This window comes from Xiphophorus hellerii, chromosome 21, assembly GCF_003331165.1.
Source record: "Xiphophorus hellerii strain 12219 chromosome 21, Xiphophorus_hellerii-4.1, whole genome shotgun sequence".
Taxonomy (NCBI): Eukaryota; Metazoa; Chordata; class Actinopteri; order Cyprinodontiformes; family Poeciliidae; genus Xiphophorus; species Xiphophorus hellerii.
Genome location: NC_045692.1, coordinates 9,477,357 through 9,501,793, shown reverse-complemented (window position 1 = coordinate 9,501,793; position 24,437 = coordinate 9,477,357). Strand labels below are relative to the sequence as shown.

General features: G+C 39.9%; 1 protein-coding gene across 1 annotated transcript in view; it reads right to left on the bottom strand.

Annotated features, from left to right (window-relative positions):
• The window catches only part of phldb2b (pleckstrin homology-like domain, family B, member 2b), a 36,948-nt gene extending 16,292 nt beyond the window's left edge, over window positions 1–20,656 (bottom strand). The window contains 10 exon segments of the mRNA XM_032551112.1: window positions 1,668–2,609; window positions 2,611–2,883; window positions 3,161–3,342; window positions 5,150–5,269; window positions 13,419–13,502; window positions 13,756–13,854; window positions 15,270–15,393; window positions 15,552–15,560; window positions 15,562–15,609; window positions 20,250–20,656. Coding sequence (XP_032407003.1) covers window positions 1,668–2,609; window positions 2,611–2,883; window positions 3,161–3,342; window positions 5,150–5,269; window positions 13,419–13,502; window positions 13,756–13,854; window positions 15,270–15,393; window positions 15,552–15,560; window positions 15,562–15,609; window positions 20,250–20,282 — 1,914 coding nt within the window. The 5' untranslated portion in view covers window positions 20,283–20,656.
• Window positions 20,657–24,437: the final 3,781 nt, after the last annotated feature.

Here is a 24,437-nt window from a genome sequence, read left to right as displayed (position 1 = left end):
ACAATCTTTTGATTTAATACCAACAAATACTGGTCATGCTGGTAAAGTGATTACATCAGTGAGTAACCAAAGAGTAAGTTGTTGCCATTTTAATTTGAAGTCAGCTCTCTTAGAATATGAGCTCTGTCTCTTTCCAAAAAAGAAGTGAAGTGTTTAATAATTCTAAAATCTATTTATTTCATCTAAGTTAGTGAAATATGACAACGTATGAGAGATGTATATAGACAGAGAAGCAATAACTCTATGATCACACTTATTATTATGTGCTATGCATTTGTGTGCTTATCCACCTGCTACTCTAAGTCTGTAATCTTGGTTTCCCTGACCCACATCTAAATGTTGGGCTCTGTGGCTACTCAGTGGTTGAAACCGCTCTGGGCGGACCTCCAGATGACTGACATAAACATCCATCAACATTTACACACATACACACACAATTCAAGCATAAGGTTAAGAATAGTCCTGTTAGTGCGGGCTAACTGCCATAAGCATCTGTTGAGTGGTAAACCTCACTGTGTGTGTGTGTGTGTGTGCGCTAAGCTCCCTGGGAGAGTATGTTTGAGAGGCCAAAGAGAATGCTATTCTGGAGGCAAGCATTCCTATGCTAACTTGATTTCTGAAGACCATTTGTGAGCATGTGCATTCCACGCTTCCACTGTCAGTGATGACTTTTAACACAACCGTCCTTTTTTCTTCAGAGCGGTCATTTTAGGAGCACAGAACCCATCAGTGAGCATGGGTGATTTACAAAAATTATCCTCTTGAAACTCTTGTCAAAGACTCACAGGACCACAGTGGTCGAGTTGATCTTCCGAAATCAGTTCTCATTGTCAGTTGCTTGAGGAAAATTTTGTTCTCAGCCTCATGTTGTCCCCCCCTTCTTGTCACGACGCCCTTGGCGACCTTTTCGCTGTATGTGAAACTGCTGTGTGACTGGTCTGAATTTCATGGGTGTTTATATGTGAAAAACAGAGCTACTCAACTTTCATGAACCAGTCTTCTGACTATCTATAAAGGTAGGACAGCTCTTTAAGTTGCACTGATAGACAGAATTCTGCTTTTTCAGTCAGAGAGCAGAATAGGCAGTCTTGAGGAGCAATTGTTTAAGTCCTGCAAGGAAGTACATACTGAAATACTAAACTCCACCTGCTCAGTTCTGATCCAAAGCAATGGAAGAGTTTCTCACCAAGGCCTTCCGTTCTGTTTTTTCCCGATAACATGGAAAATAAAATTTGATTTTCCAACTTGTCAATCATTGTTCTCATCCTCCAAACTTTTGAACTCATAATAGTTGTTCCTCTCTGCTATAAATGCTGTGTTTACAATTCTGTGGTAAACCACACATATGAGAAAACACCATGATGTACACTGCAACGAAGGTGTTTCAGAGGAGCTTGGTTCGATGTGTCTTGTGGACAGTGAAGGGTTTGTGCAAAAACAAACATCGCAAAACCACGAGACCACACTTCAACAGTTCAAACATGCTGGACCCTTCAGTAACAGAGTCCACAACGAAGAGTGTTATTATGGTCACCAACTGCTTTTTGGGTTTTTTTTTAGCTGCATCTCAAACATATACTGGTAATTAGACAACAGCAACAAAAATAAACATCTTATCACTTACAGTAAATATAGACAACCTAACAGACGAATACTTTGCAACTTACCAGTCTCTCCACCTCCTGCTCACGAAGTCGCTCCTCTTTCTGTCTATGGTGATAATCCGTCAATTCTTCCTTCCCACTAAGAGAGCTAATACTTCCCCTTCTTTCCCTAAAACCCCCAGGTGGAGCCACTCCTGCCTTTCCAAACGACTGTCTCCTCTCACCAAAGCCCGTCCCATGATCCGTCCCCGCCTTCCCAAATGAAGCCCTTGTTTCCCCAAGTCCCATCTCCAGGCTTCCAACTTGTCCATCTTCCCCCAAGGACCTCTCAATAACTCCAGACACTCCTTGGGTGCAGTTAAATTCTTCTTCAGGATGGCTGGATTTTGTGGAGCTGATTGAGCCCATTGAGCTGGTGGAGGTTAGGCTGAGTTTTTTGGCAACTCTTGGAGAAGAAGAGCCCCCTGCTTTGGATGGGATTGTCACATCGGGTGGGGCAGTAGTGGAATAAGTGGAGGAGGACGAGTTTTTAGGGGAGGAAAGAGAAATAGACACAACGCCTTCACCCTGAGTATTGGTCTGGATGTGATTCTTGTTAGATACTTGCTGGAATGAGTTAGTGGAGCTGTGGCTGTATTCAGGGTTGGCATTTGGATTGTGGCTGAAAGACTCCTTGCCTATTTTGTAACTCCCATTCATATTGGCCTGTCTCTGTGGGAGCGTCGATAAGTGCAGCATTCCACTGCTTTCACCTCGAGGAGAAGGGGAAGGACAAAGACGTGGCAGTGATCGGCTATGTCCTCCAGTCATAAGGCCGCTGAGTGACCCGGCTGAATATTTCCTGGTTCGAATGGTGGGTGATGGATCTTGGTTCCCATAGGTACGCCGACCCAATCGCGGGCTTGAAGGCATGCTGGCAGCACCTCCCGCTGACGGAGCGCGGGATGTAGAGGAGGGAGGAAGAGAGAGGTGAACATTATCGCTACTGGCAACAGAAGTGGAAGAAACCTCCGCCGTTCCATGTGGACAATAAAGGGGAGGAGCCTGGATTGTTCAGTCGTCGACTGTCTGAGATGCCACGGTTGTCCTGACTGCGGCTGACAGAACCACGAGAGGAGGTCAAAGGGTCGGACCGCCGTCCAGGGGGAAGATGGGAACCAGATTTCAAAGAGACGGGTGGACGATCAGAGCTGTAGAAACGCCTTGCCTGTTCCTGATAGGTGCCCTGATAGGCTGATGAAGACATGGCAGGACTGGAAGTGGGTGTGGTGGGAGGAGACTGAAAAAAAGGGAATAAAAAATAAGACTCTCATAAACTTGTAAAAAAATGACAAGGTACAAGAATTTTTTCTGTTTTCAGTGACACAAGTAAAACATCCGGGATAATATTCAAACCCCTAAGAGCAATCATTGTTTTCACTACTAGTGAGAAAATGATGGGGGTTTTTTTTAGCCTAAAGCGGATATCAAGGATAACCAAACAAACTTCCTAAAGTCTATGAAAGCATTCTGTACAAGGATAATAAACCATGTGTTGGACTTGAAGCAGTGCTGACCTGTGTGACACTAAAATAGGAGGGGTTAGCATTCCCATTGGCTCTCAGGCTGTTTTCCAGGGCTATTTTCTTGCGTTGCAGGGTGTCCATCAAATCCCGGAGCTCAGAGGCTGATCGCATCCCTCTAGCGCTACCGCTGCCTCCGACTGCATGACTGTAGTCACTGCTGAACTTTAGATAATCTGCAAGAAAAGATATGAATTAACAGGTGAACAGACAAGTTCATAGGAAACAGACTAAATTAGATAGAGATGAGGAAAAACGACCAAGCAAATTGGAACAATGTGCAAATATTTGGTACGTTATGGAACTAAGAAAAGAAAAAAATAAAAGAGAAGTTGTAATTGTAATCCTTTTTGTAAAAAAATTTGAGGCTAAATAAGGACAAAAGTGCTGAATGAGAAAAAGAAAGAAGAAGAAAAAAAGGAGAAAGCTTGTATGTCTACTTGAATTCACAGGTAGTCAAAAGTTAAGACTTTTATCAGAGCCCATTAAGTCGAAATAATCCACAAATGGAAGGGAGAATCTAAGTATAGGATTTGACTCACACACACATTTGGATTTAGTGTGGAAGTGCACACACACAAGAATTGTCTATTAGATCCAAAATAAACAGTTTAACTTGAGTGGAGTTGCTTGGAATGGGATTTTGGTTAATGAAAAGGCCCACAAACTATTGTAGAGTGCCCTAAAAAGATCCCCTCCTCACCACCAGCACCCTTTCCAAAGGGCTTTTTATTTTAAGGACTTGCAGCAGTCTTTGAAGGTCTTTCCCCAAACCTCAACTGAGTCTGTTCTACTTCCTTCTTTCTCAACGTAACTCTATGCCAAAAAAGTCTTTTTTTTGCAGGATCATCAGAGGTATGTTTGACTTATAGTCCTAGTTTGATGCACAGTAAAAACTGCCCAAAACTAGACTTAAATATCCAGCCATCCACTGTGCAGGTGAAAACATATTAGGTGAGGTAGCAAAACCTGCCCATCTTTTTCTGTGGTTTTATGTGGAAAAGAAGCTATTACGATCTTAAGCTTAGACCACCCAGTGTTTTAATGCCACATTTACTCAGAAACACACACGCCCCCACACGCACACATGCTGGCAGAAACATTTTCCTTCAACCCAGAACTGTGGATCTGCTAGAGCAAAATAAAAAGTGTTTCTCTATCCAGGAAAGATGATTGTTTAAGCCTGGTTGAAGAATTTCAAAGCAGAAGCTAAAATATCTAAAAGGTCAAAAGGACAAAAAAATAGCAACATAAAATGTGTCCGTGTGGGAAACCGTTAAAACTTGACATGGTGTTGAGAAATGGGGCAGAAAATGAAAGACATCATGAGATGTCATAAGACCTAGAACCTCACACACACATTGCAGTTTGTGTCCATACATGGGCAGATTTAAAACAGAGCTGTGGCGGTGGTGTGCAACAACCCACTTTTACCTTAATAACTCTCCACTTGTTGTGCCCCAGCTATTCTTGCTTTGTGTAGGAGTCTTCCCCTTAGAGTTCACATGTCAGAATAAGACTCTTAACACACTGGATGCTGAAGGCAGTAGTCATAGCTCACAGCAAAAACAGCTTTGTCGGTGTGTGTGTAAAGCTTGTGCCTCAGGTTAAAAAGATAAGGCTCAGAGAAGAGATGGCTCACACACCTTGTGCCAATCAATCTCTGAGGAGACACTAAAATCCAGCTGTCTCACCAAGGCAACCGAGTTACCAGATGAGGAAAAACATTCCAATGCTTTGGAAAGGTAAAATTTTTGCTTAGATTTAAATGCACTTGAGTATCCAGTTAATGATTGCATATGTGTGTGTTCTAAACAAGAAATGCAGGGATGATGGAAGCAGTTTAAAATGGACCAAATGGTTTAAGAGAGAGTGAAGGTTCAAAAGAAAGAGAGGGCACAGAAATACAAGCAGGGGCTCAACAGCAGTTTTGGTTCAGGGAAAGGTTTTACAACTTTCATCGCCAATATTCTGTGTTAGTACCTGTGTTGTAGGCTAAAGCTGACACTGGGCTCTTTTGTGGAAGCATGCTCTTCATTCTGCTGGCCTCTGCAGGATGGTTGAATCGGAAGTAGTAGGACTTACCCAGACACAGGGAATATCCTATAAGAAAAACATAACAAAATAAGTGCCTAGAATGCCATGAAAAAATGGATTCTTTAACTTTTTCACTTTTTTTTACATTTAAACTTGGAACTTTATTGGGATTTCGCATGAAAGACCAACGTAAAGTGGTCCAAACCTGCAAAGTAAAAAGCAAATGATTTTTAACACAGTCGAAAAATATCTGAGGTTTTTGTATTCAAGATTCCTGGACTGGCCTGTATTTAGCCAATAATTCTGACCAGCGTCCTTGTCACCAAACAGCATAATACTGCTACTTCTATGTTTCACAGTAAGGTGAACAGTGTTCACTTTCGATGGCTTGCAGCAAACTGCAAATGGGAATTCTTATGCCGTTCTTTTAACAACGTCGGTTTTCTTCCTACCGATCTCTCAAAATCGGTAGGAATGTTTTTGCTTGAGCTAAGCTTTGGATCTCAGAAGCTATTCAATAGTTACTATAGGCCTCTTAGCTGTTTCTCTGATTAATGCTCTCCTTGCTCTGACCTGTCAGTTTTGGTAAACCTACCATGTCTCAGTAGGTGACAAAGCTTTTTTGAAAGCCACAAATCTTTTTCCTTACACTTTGTAATTATGTGGTACTGTTTGTTAGTCTTTAAACCATAAGCCAATGAGTCACAGAAGCTGAGTTGTAGCTGTTTTGAGTTTTCAAGTAACAACAATAAACTGGAGGAAGGAAGGTATAGGGATGCATTCATCAGATTCTCTGCAGGATCTACTGGAGAAGAGCTTATAGTGAGTAAAAGCAAACTAATTAGCTATAAAGAGTAAAGTACATAATCAGATAAATAGACAAAACAAAATCTTTTCAGGAAATAAATCTGTATACTGTAATGAGTTCAGAGGCACAAGTTGGCTTCAAATTCAAATAAGCTTGGAATATTTATTCACAGCCAGACTCTCTCCTGCTCATGCTCGCACACAGCTAGCCATCCCAGTCCCACAGTGTTTGCTCTGGCCATCAATTAGGCGGAGAGGGCCAGGTATTAAACAAGACGTCAGGGTCGCAACCTCTGTAATACACAGCCAGCCACAGCTGTCCAAATACATCGCATGGCCACAGAAAAACAGCAGGGCTGGACACTTAAAGAGACCTTAAGCGTTATTCAACACAAAAAGAACCAATGTATCAACTTTGCTTTTGTCTGCAACTTTTTCTCCATGATTTACTCGCCAGTTTTGCTGAGGACAGAAGATTCAGGTAAGCCTGTAAAACCCCATAATGTTCGCACATGTGTAAAGGGCTGAGAAGGCACCTCCGAAACAGCTCCGTTACAGTTACATCAGATTCCTTAGATCTGAAGTCAGACACCACACTGAGGCAGGAGGGGGATAACAAGAGGGCGAATGGAAAAAGACTCCATGGAAAAATGTCAAAGTTATTTTCCTTACTCTTTTTTTTTTTTTTTTTGTCAGCGTCTTACATTTACTCTGTTCTTATTCCCACTCACAGCCTCGACTCCAGGTTTAAAAGTGAGTGAATGCATTTTTACCTTCATTAAATCCAAGCGGTTCTATCTGCCAGACTCTGCCTTGGACAGCACTTTTCCCCCCTCTACCTTCAAAGTTGTACTTCTTAGCACAGAGGGAGACCTGAATGCAGTGCTGAGATGGAGCAAACACCACACACACTAAAGAAAGAAATGTTTAGTCTACACAGCTGGACTGTGAACTATTCAAATCCATGTCTATGTAAACAGAACCCGGCAAGTTTAGGCACAAACGGTGAGGAAGTGGCATTAAGACAGGAAGATCATAAAGACGAGCTTACATGAAGGAAAAGTCCACAGCACACACACTCAGACACACACATATACATGCAGCTATTCAGATCTAATAATATATGTTTGTCAATGCCAGACATGAGTAATGAGAGTCTTCGACGTGTTGTGCATCATCTGTATGAGGAAACACGTCTTTACAGTGTCTGCTTAATGAGTCACAGCACCTCTCAGAATTTAGCAAGACTCCAATCGACAACAGTTGGATTCTGGCAAGTTAACTCTTGTGAAAATCCAATTTCCTCCCCCCCAATAACCTCACCATGGGCCGCCTTTCAAGTGGAGAGGGAAATGCATGCCCTGATTTGTTAACAGCCTCTTAGTCTTTTTAATTTCCTCTCAGCTCCTTCATCTATAAAATCTATTAACTAACCTGCTCTTCTTTTTTATGGCTTTACAGCCTTTATTGCAGTATGCTATGTGATGCAGGCAAAGGGATAAAGATAGAAAGCATTCTATCTGTGTTAATCACATAGCATAAGATACACTTCAAAGCCTTTCCTAAGTATTTACATCCACTCAACTTTTTTTTCAAAACTTTTTACTGCAAACATGAATGCATTTCATAGGAATTTTATTAAACAGATCAGCACAAAACAGTACTTATGATGTTGCAAGAAAAATAATTAGGACAATTATTGAAGAAGACCTGTTGAATGCTGCAAAAGTATAAACTAGTAACTAGGTTCACCTTCCACCATCAGGCCTGTCATATTAACAAATTCTACTCGACGATAAATGCTCCCCCTATTTATATTAATGATGTTTTGAGTCCATTTTCAAATAATGTATTGATAATGGCATAATAATGCAAGTTCTCCCTCTCAAAGAGCAATAAACTTACATTTTGTTCAGAACACTTCTCTGAAACTGGAAGACAAAAAAAAACACAACCAAAAAAATAAAATGGAAGTAAAAAAACACACAACTGAAACCATAACTAAAATGGATTAAGTTGTCTCTGTAAACAATATTTCCCTTCAAAAAATATTAATCATCAGAAATTTCTTTTCATTTTAAGTTACTATTTGATTAACTGATTAATCACATGTGATTAACTGACTAACTGCTCACTGAACAGGCTTATCCATGAGGTCAGTGCCCATAAACATACTATGGAATGGCTGAGAGCCAATCATGTTTATGTGTTGGAATGGTCTAATCAAAGTCCATACCTAAATCCGACTGGGAATCTGTAGCTGGGCCTTAACATTGACATTGACAAACACATTCCATTTAATATGAATAAGTTTAAACTATTTTGTAAAGATGAGCAAACATGTCAGTTTCTACAGCAAATCTGGGAGAAAGAAACTCACTGAGACAAAGTAGTGATTCAAACAGTCTGAATACAAATACACCTCACTGATCAGATTTTTATCTGTACAACTTTATGAAAACAACACATCCTTAACCTCCTGCTTCCCAGTTTTGCACTACTTGGTCTGTCACATAAAATTCCAACAAAATACAATGAAGTTTGTGGCTGTGACCTTTCAAGGGTTATTAATACTTTGCCAAGATGCTTTAAGTTCTTAATTGCCTAGATGAGATAAAATCAAGTCTCTTGTTATTAAAAGGTTGAAATGATTCCAGCTGTTCTACTCAATAAAACCCATTTGATCTCATTCAAATCCCTTGTTAACCAGGATTGAGTTTGAAATTGAGTTTGCTGCCTGTGTCGGAGCATGATTTACCCACAACACACACAGCATTCAAAGACCTTCTTCCATAACAAGAAACAACTTGAAATTTGTCTCTATATGCATTTACAGGATAATTTAAAGTCTGTGATCTACAAAGTCAGACCTCAGAGTCTTTGAGGACACAGATGTATGGGCCGCTTCATGTCTGGAGCCAATTTCTGTTCCCATGTAGATCTACGCATGCCACAGCGTTATGGGAGGGGAAACTCTCGCTCCGTTTGGGTTAACATAAGTGGAGGAATCGACAATTTGAAACAATTAGGCTACGATGCAAAAATAAACAAGTTGTCGAGATTCCATGTCCAACAAGTACCAAGATGAGGCTGAAGTGGCCTGTCTTTATTAGCTTTGATGTACAAGGTAATCACTTAAACACTTCAAAGTAGAGTTAGGAAAATACCTGCCAGTTCTCGTTTGAATGGAGAAGTAGCTTTTAAAAACAGTTGTGGTCAGAATGCAGTAGAAATCACTTGGATCTAGAAGGGGATTTATTCATTCATGAAATGATGCATAAACACAGGTTCCCAGTGGGAGAATAAGCCACACATTAACCCTCCGTGGAGCAAAGGTGATCAAAAGCAACTCCATGAAGACGGAGACGGATCTTTCTCAGGGGGATACGTTAAAGATTCTAATACTGCGCAGCTCAGGTGACACAGCACCTCTGCTTCTTGTCAAATCGTACCCATGGCGCATTGACCCATTCCACATTCACCAAGGCTAAAAAGCAAAAACATAACTAAAAACTGACAATCTTCCATCTGTTTTAAATCGGAAATATAGTCTAAATCTTGTAAACGAAGACAGGATAAGGTCGACACATCTCTGTTATTATTTAAGGCTGATAACAAAAAAAAACAAGTCCAAAAGTGCAAATGACAAGCAGTGGACAGTACCTGCAAGAACAATAACCTCACAGGTTTTGTGTCCAGGTGTCAGGTAACATGACCAGTGGCTGGCTTCATTACCATAAGGCTCGTACTCTTTTGTTTGCTCACCCCTCGTCTGAGACTTCACAAGCTTATTTATTCCTGCACAGTCCACACATAAATGTTTTATTCAGTTAGAGTGCATGTAGTGCAACAGATTGTGAAACAACACAGCTGGAATCTGACTGAAACTTTCAACACTTATGTGGCTTGGTTTGCTCTCTGCAGCAACAGTAGTGATTTACACCTCCAAATAAATCTGTAACTGGTTACTTATTATTTAAGGCTATTTCACAAAGGTTTTTAGCTTGATCGCAATCACAAATGGTCCTGGCCTAAAAAAAAATAAAATTTAAATAAATTAAAAAAGAGTGTAAAATCAGATTATAACAGAACCATCTGTCTTGAGAGCTACCAGACAAAGAGAAGAGAGATAGCCAAAACAAAAGGAAGCTTAATAAAGTCATACAGATTACATTTAACACATATGCACAAAAAAGTAGAGGGCCTACCACTATGGCAGACTATAGAAAGCTAATGCTATTTTAAATTCTTCTTGAAATGACTTAATAGGTCGAAATAATACGTTCGTCATTTGTTATTATGGTGATTTATGTCCAACTCGTCAGAAGAATTTTTTTTTATAAATAAATAAACACATTCCATTCTGAAAGTTACAAAGAGTTACATTTTAGTAAAATAAAGGGACATGGAAACAAATGACGCCACTGTAAATGCAACTTTGTAGCCTAATAAATTCGTTACTAACCTTGTGAGTCCCATTCAGTAAACGCTCGGCGAATACAACAAGTATTGTTTATCCTCTCTCTTTTTCTCAAGAGGTTTTATAGAGACCCTGCTGTAACAGAACCACTTCTGTATGCAAAGCTGAAGTAAAAGCTCGTTGTAAATCTGGGAGCTGCTGTTTGTTTCCCTGCTCGGTGATGAAACGCCTCCCCAGCCGTCCTGACTCCGTGTCGGAGAAAGTTCAGTGATTTACCATCCACCAGCCTCAGCCCGGGGACTGTACCAAGTTTCCCTATAAAAAAAGGGGGTTGAGCATCCTTAGTTGCCATTGGAGAAATCACTTTAAAACTAGGCGAAATAAAAACTAAAAAAAAACGGTGTTTTTATCAGACCACCACGAAGACAAAATACACACGGGAGTTTATAAGCTACGCAATAAAAGCGCGGTACGTAGTCAACCCCGGTGTGTAGGTGGTACGTTCAAAGACGGTACAACGGTGAGGTATGTGGAGGACGCCCCCTCAACTTTCTTTGTCTCCCTACCTATTTCTATTCAACTTTTTTTAAATCCACTTGACAAGTGTAGCGCCAAACATGCTAATACGTTCAGCTGTCTTCTCAGTTTCGGGCTTAAAAATGTTTCATGATGACAAAGAAAAGGTTTATACTACCAAACAAACTGAGGTGCGCAAAACGGGCTTGCGATTTATGTAGAAGTTAGAAGATGAAACAATGCAGCAAAATCATTTACATTTTAGAGGACACGCAGTCTAAGTCTACTCTCCTCGGTTGCTTCGTTCCAGTGCTTTTTATGAGGGATGGCTGTAAGACATTAAGGGAGAAAGTGGAGCAGCTTGGTGGAGCAGTCTTGATTTGAATGAGTAATGTGAATGCTGGCAGGTTGAGTTTCTTTTCTTTTTTTTTTTTTTTACCTGGTGTATGTTACAGAGTTCAAACACATTTTTCAAAGATTTATGCTTTTCTTGGCCTATTTTAAGGTATTGGATAGATACAAACTTTTTAGGCAACAATGAAATAAAGTCTCTTCTCTTTTCCCATATCTCTCCTAGACCATACTAAATGTGTACATCAAATTCTAGGAGTTTTCTCAGAGTGCATAGAAATCTGAACAATAATCATAGAGATTTTTTTTTTTCAACAATATTCATATGTGACATATGCTTCACAGTCGTGGTTTTTACACATGCACTGTCGACACTCCATATGAAAGTACTGGACTCAAATCCCGTTGCAGGCTCTTTCTGTGAGGGGGTTGCATGTTCTTGTCATGCACATGGTTCTGATGTCCCCTTACTATCCAAAACCATGCACGTTAAGTTTACTGTGGACTAAATTACCCTTAAAGGTGAGTGCATGCATGGTGGTTTGTCTTTGTGTTTCCCAATGAGGGACAGACAATCTGTTCAGGGCATACCCCGTCTCCAATGCTGGAGAAATGCACCAGATCCCTCACAAACCCGTCAGGTCTACAGAAAACGAATGGATAATTTGATACTTTTGTAAACGGCTTGATTGCCATTGTTTCCCTTTATCAGAAGTGCCTTCCAGCTGTTCCTGTGACTTACCAGTCAGGGATTATGTGATTCCAGGTCAAGCTCCAAATTCCAGAATCCAAAACAGATCATTTCCTAACATAGTAAATTGGCTCCTAGGCCTCCCTTGTGTGTATGTTTGATGAGCGTTTTTTTTTTTTTTTTTGGTGTTTCTCAGCACAGAGATGAGAAGCCAGAGGATGTTCCCGAAGTATGCATCTCGTCTGAGGTTCTCCATATTTTTTCCAGACATTCCCTTTTCCTTTTACTGCAATTTCACCAAAGCCATCACCATCTACCTCAACTCTTTAATTAAGTGAGTTTCAACATTTAGTAATTATAGCAAAGTACTTTTGAATTTGAATTTCTTTTATTTTTTTTGTTCTCCCCTTTAGAGTCACTTACTCCTCCCCCCACAACCTCACAGTACCCTGGGCTTGTGTCTGTGCATACTCTGAGACGATGTCAATATTTGAATCAGCAAGGCTCACCGCAAAGACAAATAGGCCTGTCAATATTTAACTTGAAATGGCTAGGCTTGACAGAGCACAATGAGGAGGTCTGAAAAAGGTAAATGGAAAGGAGAGACAAATCGTGGTGCAGTGAGTTACGTGAAACATAAGTGGAAAACAGCAGCGTATCAAAGAGCGCAAACTTTCCGGAAAAAAAGGGAACACTCTGCAGGAGAGAAAATTCTGAGAAACTGGATAAGGGAAAAGAGCAGACAGGGTAGACGGGCAACGGATGAATCGATCAGGATAGTTCTCAGAAAACAGAGACGCACTCAAGGGCCAGGGTGAAAGCAATGGAAGTTAAGAACTCTTAGAAGAAATTGTGAGAACGTTTCAGTGTGCTCTGACTCCTTTTTGCAGTCCACAATGACAGAATGTGAAGACTTATGTATGCTGTGGCAGCACACATAAGTCTGGAAGGAGTGACTCATTATAGAAGCTTGCTGTTCCAAACCACTATGAATTAAACCAAACCAGAGGTATACATCCCCCACACACGCACACACACTTCCAGCCTCCATTACACACGCATCATGTTAAACACAGACACAACCACGCCAACATTTCTGCACACACTAAAACACTGCACACCCATTTGTCTCCCTACATAACGTCAGCAGTTTGCCCATGTGACTCATACACAGAGAGAGGAATGCAAGCCTACTAAACCACAAACTAACCTCTTGTTTTTGCAGACAAACACATAAACACATACAGAAGTTATGAAATACTAAAAGCTTGAACACAAACCAAGGAAGTGAATTTCCGTTTAAGTTATGTACTAAATTTAACCAGTAGGGGGCAATATTTTAAGCATTTTCCAAAAAAAAAAAAAGGCTTACTTCTGTGTGCAAGCAAGAGGAATCTTTAATAATGTGCGCATGAATGTGTACACCTTACCCTGAGTAAGTGGTGTGGGGATGGTTACCTGGACTCCATCCAGACTGCATAGATGACCACAGGGGTCAAGGGTCACCACCCCTCCTGTTGTAACAATTATAAAGCAAGTGTTAATAACAAGTAAAGAACAAGTAAAAACACAATGTAGGACAAATCATTAAAAGGGGTAGTTTCTGGTTTTTGAAATGTTGTTCTGTTAAAAGGTCTCTAGTCGCTAACTTTAATCTAGACTAAACCATAAGAAACTACTGATCAATGCACGTGGCATGTTGTAAACATTCATACAACCGCTTGCCATTGTTACAAAGCTGTTACATTAAGGTGAACTGATGCCAACCTTCATTGATGATATGACAGTGCTCTGCCTCAATGCCAGGCCCTTCAATCGTAATGTCCTGCGGGACGGGAGCGTCTTCTCGGCCTATACGTGTGACCCCTGTGACGCAAATCAATGACAAATGATTACTAGTAAACAGTTTGAGCTACCGACATACATGCCTACATAGGTCACTTTTTTTTTAAAACTGAGATTCTCTTGCACATCATCTGTTCAAGTCAAAATGGAAATGATGGCCAACTGTGGGTTACTTGTGATTATGCAGAATTAAAAAATAATTAAAAAAAGAAACAACTGCAGGGCAAATGTTTTCTCTTTGTACAAAAGCCTTGCGTAAAATTACTATGTACAAGCTTTAAGTGCAGTAGAGTCATCACTCTTCTTAAGATCGTTTTGTATTAACTATCTGTCAGTTTGCATTAGAACTCCTTGTAATATCCAGAGGCTATTAAACAATAATCAGCAGTACAAGCATCCCTCTCATGTTGTATTACATCCTACTTGGACCACTTCACTATCACTTTTTTGGCAACCATCTAGAATACCAATGAGGAAAGCCAGCTTTATGGGAGAATACATTTTAGCAGGATAATTAAGACACATGTGCAAAAGAGTTTGTAATACAGTTTTATCTGAATATGAAAGAACATTCCGCACATAAACAAACAAATTGAAAACACATTTTCTTGTAATGCTTTTAGAGCTATAGATTTACACTTCTCATAAAACTGTGCAGAGAAAAACATCTAGTCGTATTGTCTTCCTATGACCAAATGAAATGAACTAAAGAAATAAAAAAAAGCTTTGGTAAACAAACCCCAATCAGAGATATAGAGGAAACTTTCTACAGTGCCTCGTAAAAGTATTTGTACACACTTTTACAAGTTTTGTGATATAGTCAAAATCTTCGTACTTTATTGTGATTTTTGATAGGTGATGTTAGTCGTAAACCCCAAGAGATTTGCAGGTGTAATGGCAGAGAGCAGTGGTTTTCCAAAGTATTGACTCAGGGGGATCAATTAACATGGTCAGCTTTTTCAGAGTTTTACTCAGAGAATTTTTGAAACCTACTTGTGTTTCTTTCTTTTAGATTAAAATGGCACACATTGAAGATTGGGATTGTGCCAACACCTGTATGAATATTTTATTGCTGCTTTTTATATAGAGCATGATATTCCTAGCATTCCACATTTACAGATAGTTCAGCTTCTTTGTCACTGCAACCATGGAGCAGATACAGAGAGTTGGGTGAGAGGGCGCGGGGGAATCAACAACGTAGGAGTTTAGCAAGAGGAAGCAAAGACACAAGGAGAGATTAGAGGGCATCTGGTTTCACTCCAGGCTCCATGTCAAAGAGTTGCACGGCAGGTGAGGATACATTAGAAGATTTAATGGTCTGCGTCCTCTAGATCCTCTAGATCGGAGATGTAAGTGAAAATAAATAGCTTAAATATGACCCGGTAATCCCAAGCTTTTTCGTTTTTTTTTTGCTGTCTTTTAGTAATGTACGTTACCTTCTTTTAGTGGCAGCAGGGTGATAGCCACACTCAGTCTCCCACTGCCCAGGCTGACCAGATGAGGCGTCGCAGTCTGCACCTTCATGCCTTTCCCCGTGTCTATCAGGTCCAAGGGTGGAGACTGCGAGGATTAATGGGGAATAACCAGTTGTTGTTATTGTATTTCAGGGATGTAACAACACAACATAAAAGCTGATTCTTTGCGGCTATGCATTTTCTGTAAAAATAAATGCAAATGTGTCACTGATGGCGTATGTTTGTGGGAGAGTTTTATTTCACCTTGGGTTCTAGGCGGACACATCTGATCCGACTCTGGCTTAAACATCATCTCAGCTTCCTGAAAGGACACGCAAACACACTGTTCTAGTGAAAGCGATTAAAGGTTCTTGAGGCATTATGGCTGAGAATATTGGTAGGCTGCCAGCCCACTACAAAACCAACATGTTCACAGACAATCCCACTAAGAACTAACAGCTGATGCAGTTCTCTTTAGGAAAGAAATCAGGGATGTTATTTATGAGACAATGCAAGCAAAGTAGAAAATCGGAGGTTTCTAGCATGCAAACTGTTCAAATTACTGGAAATTAGCATCTTACCTGAGTCCAAATAATAACTTTTTTTTTTCTTTTTAAGTTTCCTTTTTCTTAGAACATGTCATCAGAATCAAAGCAAGAGCTTATTTGGCACTATTTGAGAATAAAACTGGTGTGCTTTTAATTACATCAGATTCTTAAAGCAGTTTTAACAGTGATGGATGTTTCACATTCCTTCATTGATTATCCAAATTAAAACAGAATGTCACAAACAATGAAACTTGCCTGACTCCCTAAAGAGGTGAATTACTTTTTATTTATATTGCCCATCACTGACCCAATTCTTTTTTTTTCCCCTTGGAAATTAACTCTCATCACAGCAGACATTCATTTAGCTTACAGTGCTTTCTAAAGCTATACATGTCACAGGAACGATTCTCCTTTTCATCATGATAAAACTATTTTGTTCCCAAATATGTACAGTTAGAAAAAATCACAACAGAAAATTTCAAGACCACATCTTTGCTTCCTGCCAGTAATTCACGACAATATTTTTGGATCACTTGAACTATTATGTTGTGCAAATTAAAAGCCAGCTCGAAACGGAAAGGCTCAGTGTTTAATAACAGGAGGTGAAATGCAAAAATAAATGAAAAATCTTAAATCAGTCAGCCATGAAAGCAAGAGAATGGCAAACTTTGAAGAGGAAAAGAGGCCGAGAGGAAGATGAGAGGGAGAGAAATCAGAAGTGTGGCAGTGTATGTTTTTTGTAAACATCCTCAGATCATGTGCCAAGGAGTTCCTGTGAACTGCCCTACAATTCAGCAAAGAGAGAGAGAGAGAGAAAGAAAGCTTACCACTATTTGTGTGCCCACACATAAAAACCTAAAATATGAAATACTGCTCCCCAAAGTGGCAACGGTTGCAGCACATGGGGAACCGCCAGAACCACTCTGTGTTTTACACCTCGGACCATTTCCTCTAGTGTACTGTCCTCAACCTGTAATAATCTTTTAATAGCCTAACATAGCCACCTGACATAGCTTTCATAACGACTAACTGTATTGGGTTTTTTTTTTAGTTCTTTTCCTTCCTTTTGGTTTTTAAACTCTGTCATGTCCTCATCTGTGTTTTCCCAAAGTCGGTGCCTTGTGTCGATGTCATCCTCCTGTCTTTTCTGCACGTTTTGCCGATCCATGCCCTACTCTCCCCCTGTCGTTTTTAATCTCGCTTCCTGTCTTTTCCCATTCGTTCCTCCAACTTGTTACAAAGGGGAAAGCAAATGGAGCACTGCCCTGCACGGCTTCCTCTAATTCAGCCACAGCTTCCTTTCTGAGGACGTTTCCTTTGCTGCTTTGACACCCTCGCTACCTCCGACAATCCCCCCGTCTCACAGACACGGCCGTGCCTGCAGCTACCCTCGTAACCTCCATCCGTGCGCAAACATCCACAAATAAACCCATATATCAGCTCTTTATCTTCTTTCATGTAGATATGGGCTATGCATTCCTATGACTTTTTTTTTTCCATTGGTGTAGACAAAGCAAATCTGCCATTTGTTATGGCAACATTATTTGAAGAAAAAATACTTCAGAGTCAAGCGAGGAACAAAAGGATTTCTTTAATCCTGAAGGAGAATGTTAGAATAAATTTTCCTCTCTGTCTGCCATGGTTTCTTAGCTCCACCTTCTCTCTTTCTTTTGCAAAAAAGCACCACTTCATTCTTTTGTTCTTCCTCATTATTAGTCCCCGCAGCCCATAATCACCTTCTTTCTCCAGGTGAACGCCTTCCAGGACAGGTCATGACAAGCCTGTGGCTTTGTTGGCCTTGGTTAAAGAAGAGCAGTGAGCTGTGTCAAGTCCCCCTTTTTAAATATCTACAGGTTTTTGTTGGGGGTTTTTTTTTTGCATCATCTTACCAAAACATCACGGCTGACCTAAAAAGATAGGCTAAAACATGATTTTGCATGGTGTTATGCATTTTTGAGTTAGAACCTTGCAAATAGTTTCTGCCGTGACTTGACGAATTAACTTCATATATGGCACTGGTTCTCTTAAAAAAACCTCTTTGATGCCATCTGTGAAACAGCTGAGTCTGAAACGTGCTGCTTGCCCTGCATGTGGAGAGAGAATTTAAGACGAAAACAGATAAATCTAGACCAATAAAAAGAAGAGGAAAATTAAGGGGGGGTTGGGAACTAAGACTTCTAAAAGCATATTAGCATGATTTAACTTTCTGGCCTCAGCGCCTCAGCCTTTTCCTTTTTATTAATCATCATCATCATCAGCACTGATCATATGCTGACAAACAAATTGCAACTTTTTCAACATATGAAAAAATTTGGACATTTTCTCAGCATAGTTCAGTAACAGTTACATTGTAGAGCTTTATAATATACAACTGTATAATACTGTTTTATACTATAAAACTGGCCTTAGTTTTATGTCATATATGAAATGTATTTTAGTTCACCACATGGATTCTGCTGTTTAAGATCAAAATATGTCTTATGAAGTCCAGTTCAATAACAGGGACCTAGATATAAGTGTCAAAAAATGTTGTTTTTCTTCCTGAAGGATGGCTGGACATGGCCTTAGGACAGACGGACGGATGGATGGATGGATGGATCATGTCATTCTTTTGAAGTTGCCGACTGTGATTGGCTTTCAAAGCAATGCTCAGTGTAGTTTCCATTAAAAGGACTGTTAAGCTAACAATGAATCTCAAACACAACACACCAAGGTCATTTTGTTACTGACATATTTAATTATAGGTATAGGTATTTGTGTCTCTGTATTTAAGGTAGTTTATACCCTAGCTGAAGAAAGGAAGCTCCTAGTAGCCTTGAATTGAAAAACAAAGAATCAGAAATGACAGGAGGACAAAGGATTGTCTCCCTTTCTAATAGCCTTTCATATAAATTGTATTTTTTTTTTTTTTTAAAGATTCCCTCTTGATTTGTGCACTGGACTCTCTGTCTTTCTTATTACGTCTTTTCTGTATTTTATAAAGCCCCCTCCCCATGCATTCCAATGTTACCCTCTCCTCCTCCCACCTGACAAAGCCTGCATTGTATCAGTGATGCTGGTTAATATGGAGTCGGTCTCAGTGTGCCTCACATTCAGCAACTCATTGGTCTTAATACGATTACGTTCCTCCTCTGTATGTCCCAACCTCCCCAATCCCCGTGTGTGTGTGTACGTGAAATATACCTACAACGTTAATCTAGTGAGACCAAGATGAACAAGAGCAAGCAGTGAAAGTGTGTATGTTTTTTTGTCAATCTGACCTTGATCGCCTGCTGGGAGAAAAAAACCCCTCAAACTCCCTTCGCGCTCCTTGTGTCATTGGGAAAAGTCCGAGATTCTTACAGGAAAGAAAGTGCATTGTTGTTGCAGCTGACTCAAAGGTGGAGGAAATCTAACTTGAATGTGTGTGCGTGGCCGGCGGAAAAGCCCAGATGACTTCTTCTGCCACATGCAGAGGATCAAGTGATGTTTGCTTTCCAAAGGGGCAGGAAATGACCAAGAGACAAGGAAGGACAAAGGTTCTGAGGGAAAAAAAGTCTGCAATATACTTCAAGGTTTTGAGGTGAGGTCACCTCAAAACTTAAAAAAAACAACAAAAAGAAAACATTGGTAATGTAGAAGAAACCCCAAAGTAGAAAAATAACAGGAAGTGAACACGATTTTAACCCAAAACGTTTCAAATGCATTAGTCTGACTGTGCTAAAAACCACCTCTAAACCCAACACAGGCAACATATGTACAAAACTACCATTTTCTTTAAACTCCTCCAAATAACAGACATTAAGCACAGAAACAAACACTATCAGTTTCAATACTGACTGGTTTTGATGTGGTTTTTCAAATTTAACCAAAGAAAAATACATAAATAATTCATATGGGCATTAAAACATGTTTCCATTAAGGATAAAAAGCGCAGCATGGCACACATCTCTGCACAAATGCCTGCGTTAACGCTGTCAGTTTACCGACTGTTTTCATCTTCTGCTAATTTATTAGTTCATGCTTACAGGGTACACCGTTCAAATCCAAATTGTTTAATGGCGTGGAACGGTTCTTCCACATTTATTTGAAGAAATCAGAACAAGTAAACAGAAATAGTACCCTTAGGGAGAACTGAGTCATGAAACCTTGCTTTTTTTTTTTTTTTTTTTGGAAACAAAAAGGTAGGAGTATTTAATGCCAATTTTGACGTAATTTATTGTATCGTGCATTTTACTTTTCTTTCTTTTATATTTTCATCCTTACATTTTAAATACACTAGAAGTCATCCCTCCATTACTTGTTAATGACCTGTTTTGAGCTAGGTAATAATAATAATAACAACCATAGCGGTAGGTGAGATTGGTTTTTTTTTAATCTGCTTCTAATTCTTTCAATTTGTGATATAAAAATGATTTTTGATGTACATTCTTACCATTACAGACGCGCAATTGGCCACTTCAGTCATCGCGCAGAAACGGACCGATCAGTCCAAGATCTCGTGCTCTTCCAAATGTTAATCTTCTGCTCCTTTAGTCGTCGTAAAACTCCTGGCAGTAGCCGCACACATGAACAAGTTGTACGACTCTTTATACCTAACACTATAATCCACTGTCGCATCCGCGCGCACCGGCGCCAGTGACAAAACTGAAGCAAAAGTTTTGGAAAAAAAAAAAAAAAAGGCCGCCGGCCTGAGCCGACTGCGACGTGCAGAGGAATGCAGCAACAGCTGGAAGCAGAGTTGGACACGGAACAAGGGGAGGGAGTCTCTCCTCTCATCTCCTCCTCTCTCCCTTACACCCTCACACACATCGAGAGCATAATGTGCAGGTGTTAACAGACCTACACTTGACCCGCCATGAATGAAGGAGAAGGCTGAAAAAAAGAATAACGCGAGCCAGACGAAGTAGACCTGGGGAGAGCAGAGAGAGAGAGAGAGAGAGAGAGAGAGAGAAGAGCATTCCTTCGCCCTTACTTTGTTTGACAGCTGGAGATAAGAAACCAAGATAGGATTGTTTTGGCTAATCATATTGCAACAGAACTGCAGCCAGGACCCAGGCAGTTTATTAGTCAATAATTTAAACAAATCCAGATGATGCTGCAGGTGAGAGCAATATTAAAAGGAATTCCCTCTGCAGCTTCTGTCTTTACTAAACACGCAAAGGCAAACAGCTGCAAGGATTTGGGGTTTATTAAAAAAAAAAAAAAAGAAGGGGTGGGGGGGGGATTGAATGTTCCTGTGGACAAACAAAGATAAAAAGTTTCAAGTTCCAGCATCAAAGAGTTGGATATCAGATAAACATTCACTTTTTTTTTTTATTCCTCCTCTGGCACACAAACTGAGAATACAATTGGAGTCCTGGCATTGTGTTCCAGTGGCCTGTCAAGAGTTTGCTGTTAAAAAAAAAAGAAAAAAAAAAAGAAGTGGAAGCCTTAATTTGGTAATTGCGTGTTTGCAGAAGAAGGTCTCAGAAACCATTATTTTAAAAATAAAATCCCTGTTTCCTTTTGACTGCTGGTTTGGCATCAGAGGCGGGGTAAGGTGAAAGTGGACCTTTTCAGTTCAAGTTTAAGAAGACAGGTTGACAAATACAGCAGTTGTGTGCTTAGTTTAAAATGTTAACATCTTAATGTGACTGGATCATATATTAGAAATATTTTTACTCTTTTTTTTTGGATTTTTGCTGGGAAAATATGTCATGCACACAGTAATCTGCTATACATCAGCCAGTAATCGCCTCTTATATTATGGTTGCATTTGAATCCTACATTAAGTAGGAGGTGGTGAATTTATAGAAAGCAAAAATAACACTTAAAAACATTTACTAAGCACTAATTAACTTTAAGGAACAAATTAAATTGGAAATAAACAGGTTGAACTTATGAAGGTGTATTCTTGTGTGTGCACAAAAGTGCAGCTGGAAAACAAATCAAGGCAGAAACACACAGTTCAAAACACATTCAGATTACGAGGCATGTTCAGTCATCATGTTTACAGACGCTCAGTGTTTTCCTCTATGTAACGTCTGCTTTGGAGAACATTCAAATGGTATAGTTTGCTCTTTCTTCAGGTTATGCTTATGTGCACAATTGAAAACAAACAAACAACAAAAAAAAGAATCTCAACTACATGCCCAGTTATGCATCATTCTGAGTAACAAGTACGTGCCATCAGTCCTGATGGGTTGTTTCGTTTGGCAATCTGTTCTTCTTTTCTTGCCATTTAATAAAAGCAGCTGCATTTGAGGAGTTTGGTTTTTGCAATGCTCACAAATCAACTGTTGGGCAATAAAGTGGTGTTTTTTGTTTGTTTGTGTGGTTAAAGCAAAAGTGACGCTGTAAAAATTTCAGTACAAGAAAGCAGACAAATAAAGTAAGTGAGTTTATAGTTAAAAGGAAGAAGAATTTGTTCTCCACTTCCTCCACTGCATTTCATGATGCATGAGTGAAATACATTGGCCAGAAGGAAATTTCTGAAAGGTTTTGGTCTCCCACAATCTGGAAGTATTACAATCAGCATGCTCCGTGCTTTCAATGTTTATAAAATTTCCCATGGGTTCAACATGGTGTGCCATCGCTTGATGCTATAGATGATTGGAGCGCTAACAAAGCTAACTGTTACCTCATCATTACCACTAGATACATTTTCTCCTAGTTTCTTTCAACATTCTTTCTTGCCAACTGTCTTGCCAGAACCCATTACACTCTCACATCTTCATGGGTAAGAAGTAAGCGCCAGCCAGCATTTCCCAGTTACATCATCCCGAGGCCTGTGTGTTCAAACGAGCTCCATGGCGACTGATTGCATTCCTAAAAGAATTCCACTTTTCCCGTGTGTTTTCAAAAGGTTGTGCAGGAAATCTAGACCCTTATGTGAAGGAATTCCTTTCCCTATGTTAGAGGAAGCGATTCAGTGGTAGGTGTCCATTTCATCCAGGAAAATTTTAAAGAGTTACACATTAGATTCAATCATGATATGAAACAAAAATGCAAACAAACAAACACTAACAAAAAACAACAAACAAACATGGAACTAAAACAAATAATAAACCAATGCCCTACTATAAGATCAGGGATATGAGATCATTTGTTTCCAGACTATCTTCATGGCTTGATATTTTATTTTATTTCAGAGGGACTAATTGGGATGGACACATTCATTCACGCAGTCATTCGGCATGCTTTTACAATGTAAAGTCTGAGTAAACAGCTTAGGAAAACTAAGTGACTGTAAGACACAAATATACTAAGGCTAGATTTCCTCAAATAGGATTTATTCAGCCCTAGTCTGTCTTTGCTCACCTTTAATTCATTTGGAGGAGAGATAGTCATGAGATACACCTCCAGCTGTTTTCACAGCTGTATAAATATCCTGGTCACTACAGTCTGTCAGGGAATACTGACAATTTTGTGCGCCACAGATGCTAGTGACCCAGTCAACTTCGGTATATTACATTGCGGAAATAGCAGACGGTAAATGGATTGAAACCGAGTTTACTCAGCTGTTTAATGTTAAACCATTAGCCCCAACAGGGACACGTCGTGTGGATGTTTTCTCCTCGCCACAGTTTCCATCTCTCGACAAACCGTGAAACCAACCGTGACAATAATCCTGCTGCCTGAAATGCTAATAAAACTGCAACCATGTTTGGTCATGAGGACGTCTGCCGAGGATTTACTGAGCATCGAGATGTTTGTACTGGACTGTTTGGAAATTGGCTGAGGAGCTGGATGAGACTGACATTCTGGATTCATTGGGAATCCAGAACGTTCCACTTTGATTGAAAAAAATAAATAAATAAATTCAGACGAGTAACGAGTTCAAACACAAGTAAAAGCAGTCCCGTTATTTATTCGCAAACGCAAACATCTCGCATTAGCTGTCACTTTCTCCTTTGAAGCCCTGGAAGCCAGCTGGAAAACAAAAAAAAAAGTGGGACACAAGGAGAAAGAGAGAGGACCAATCCAAACAACAGAGGAATGCTTTCAGTTCGACTTCGCTGCTGCTCTCGGTTCTCCCACTTGCCTGCCATGGTATGTGTAATTACTCCACAATTAAAGTGCCTCTGCTTGTGTCTCAGTGTGAGAGAGAGGACCTCATAGGGCTCGGTGGCCACACTCAACAGTGTCAACAACGCGGCCTGGACAGATGCAGGCAGTTTCGCAAAAAAAACAACTCAGATGGGGTGTGAAGAGGAGTGGTCAAGCGTACACAGAAACAGAACATCACAGTTAACTTTTACATGCTACTGATGCTGAGGATAAAAGTTTTTATCTTATTTTTTTTATTCCAGATATTTAGCTTTGTTCTTACTGAATTCTTCTCAGTCTGTCACACAGTTGTTCCATATATATAGGATTTCCCCATTTCCCTGTTTTTATTTTTATTTTTCCCTTTCTTGACCAAGAAAGTGCAGATATTCAGAGCATTGCTGTCTATGAAATGCATAGTAATCACTAAACCTGCAAGGCACAAATCACACAGGAACACACACTTATGCAGAAAACATTCAAATGTACAGAAAACACTTTCTACAGTTAGTACGCATTCATTGACTTGTGCTTAGTTTAATGGCTTACATATTTAGGTTCTGATGAGACTTTGCCAACATTTCTCTAAACG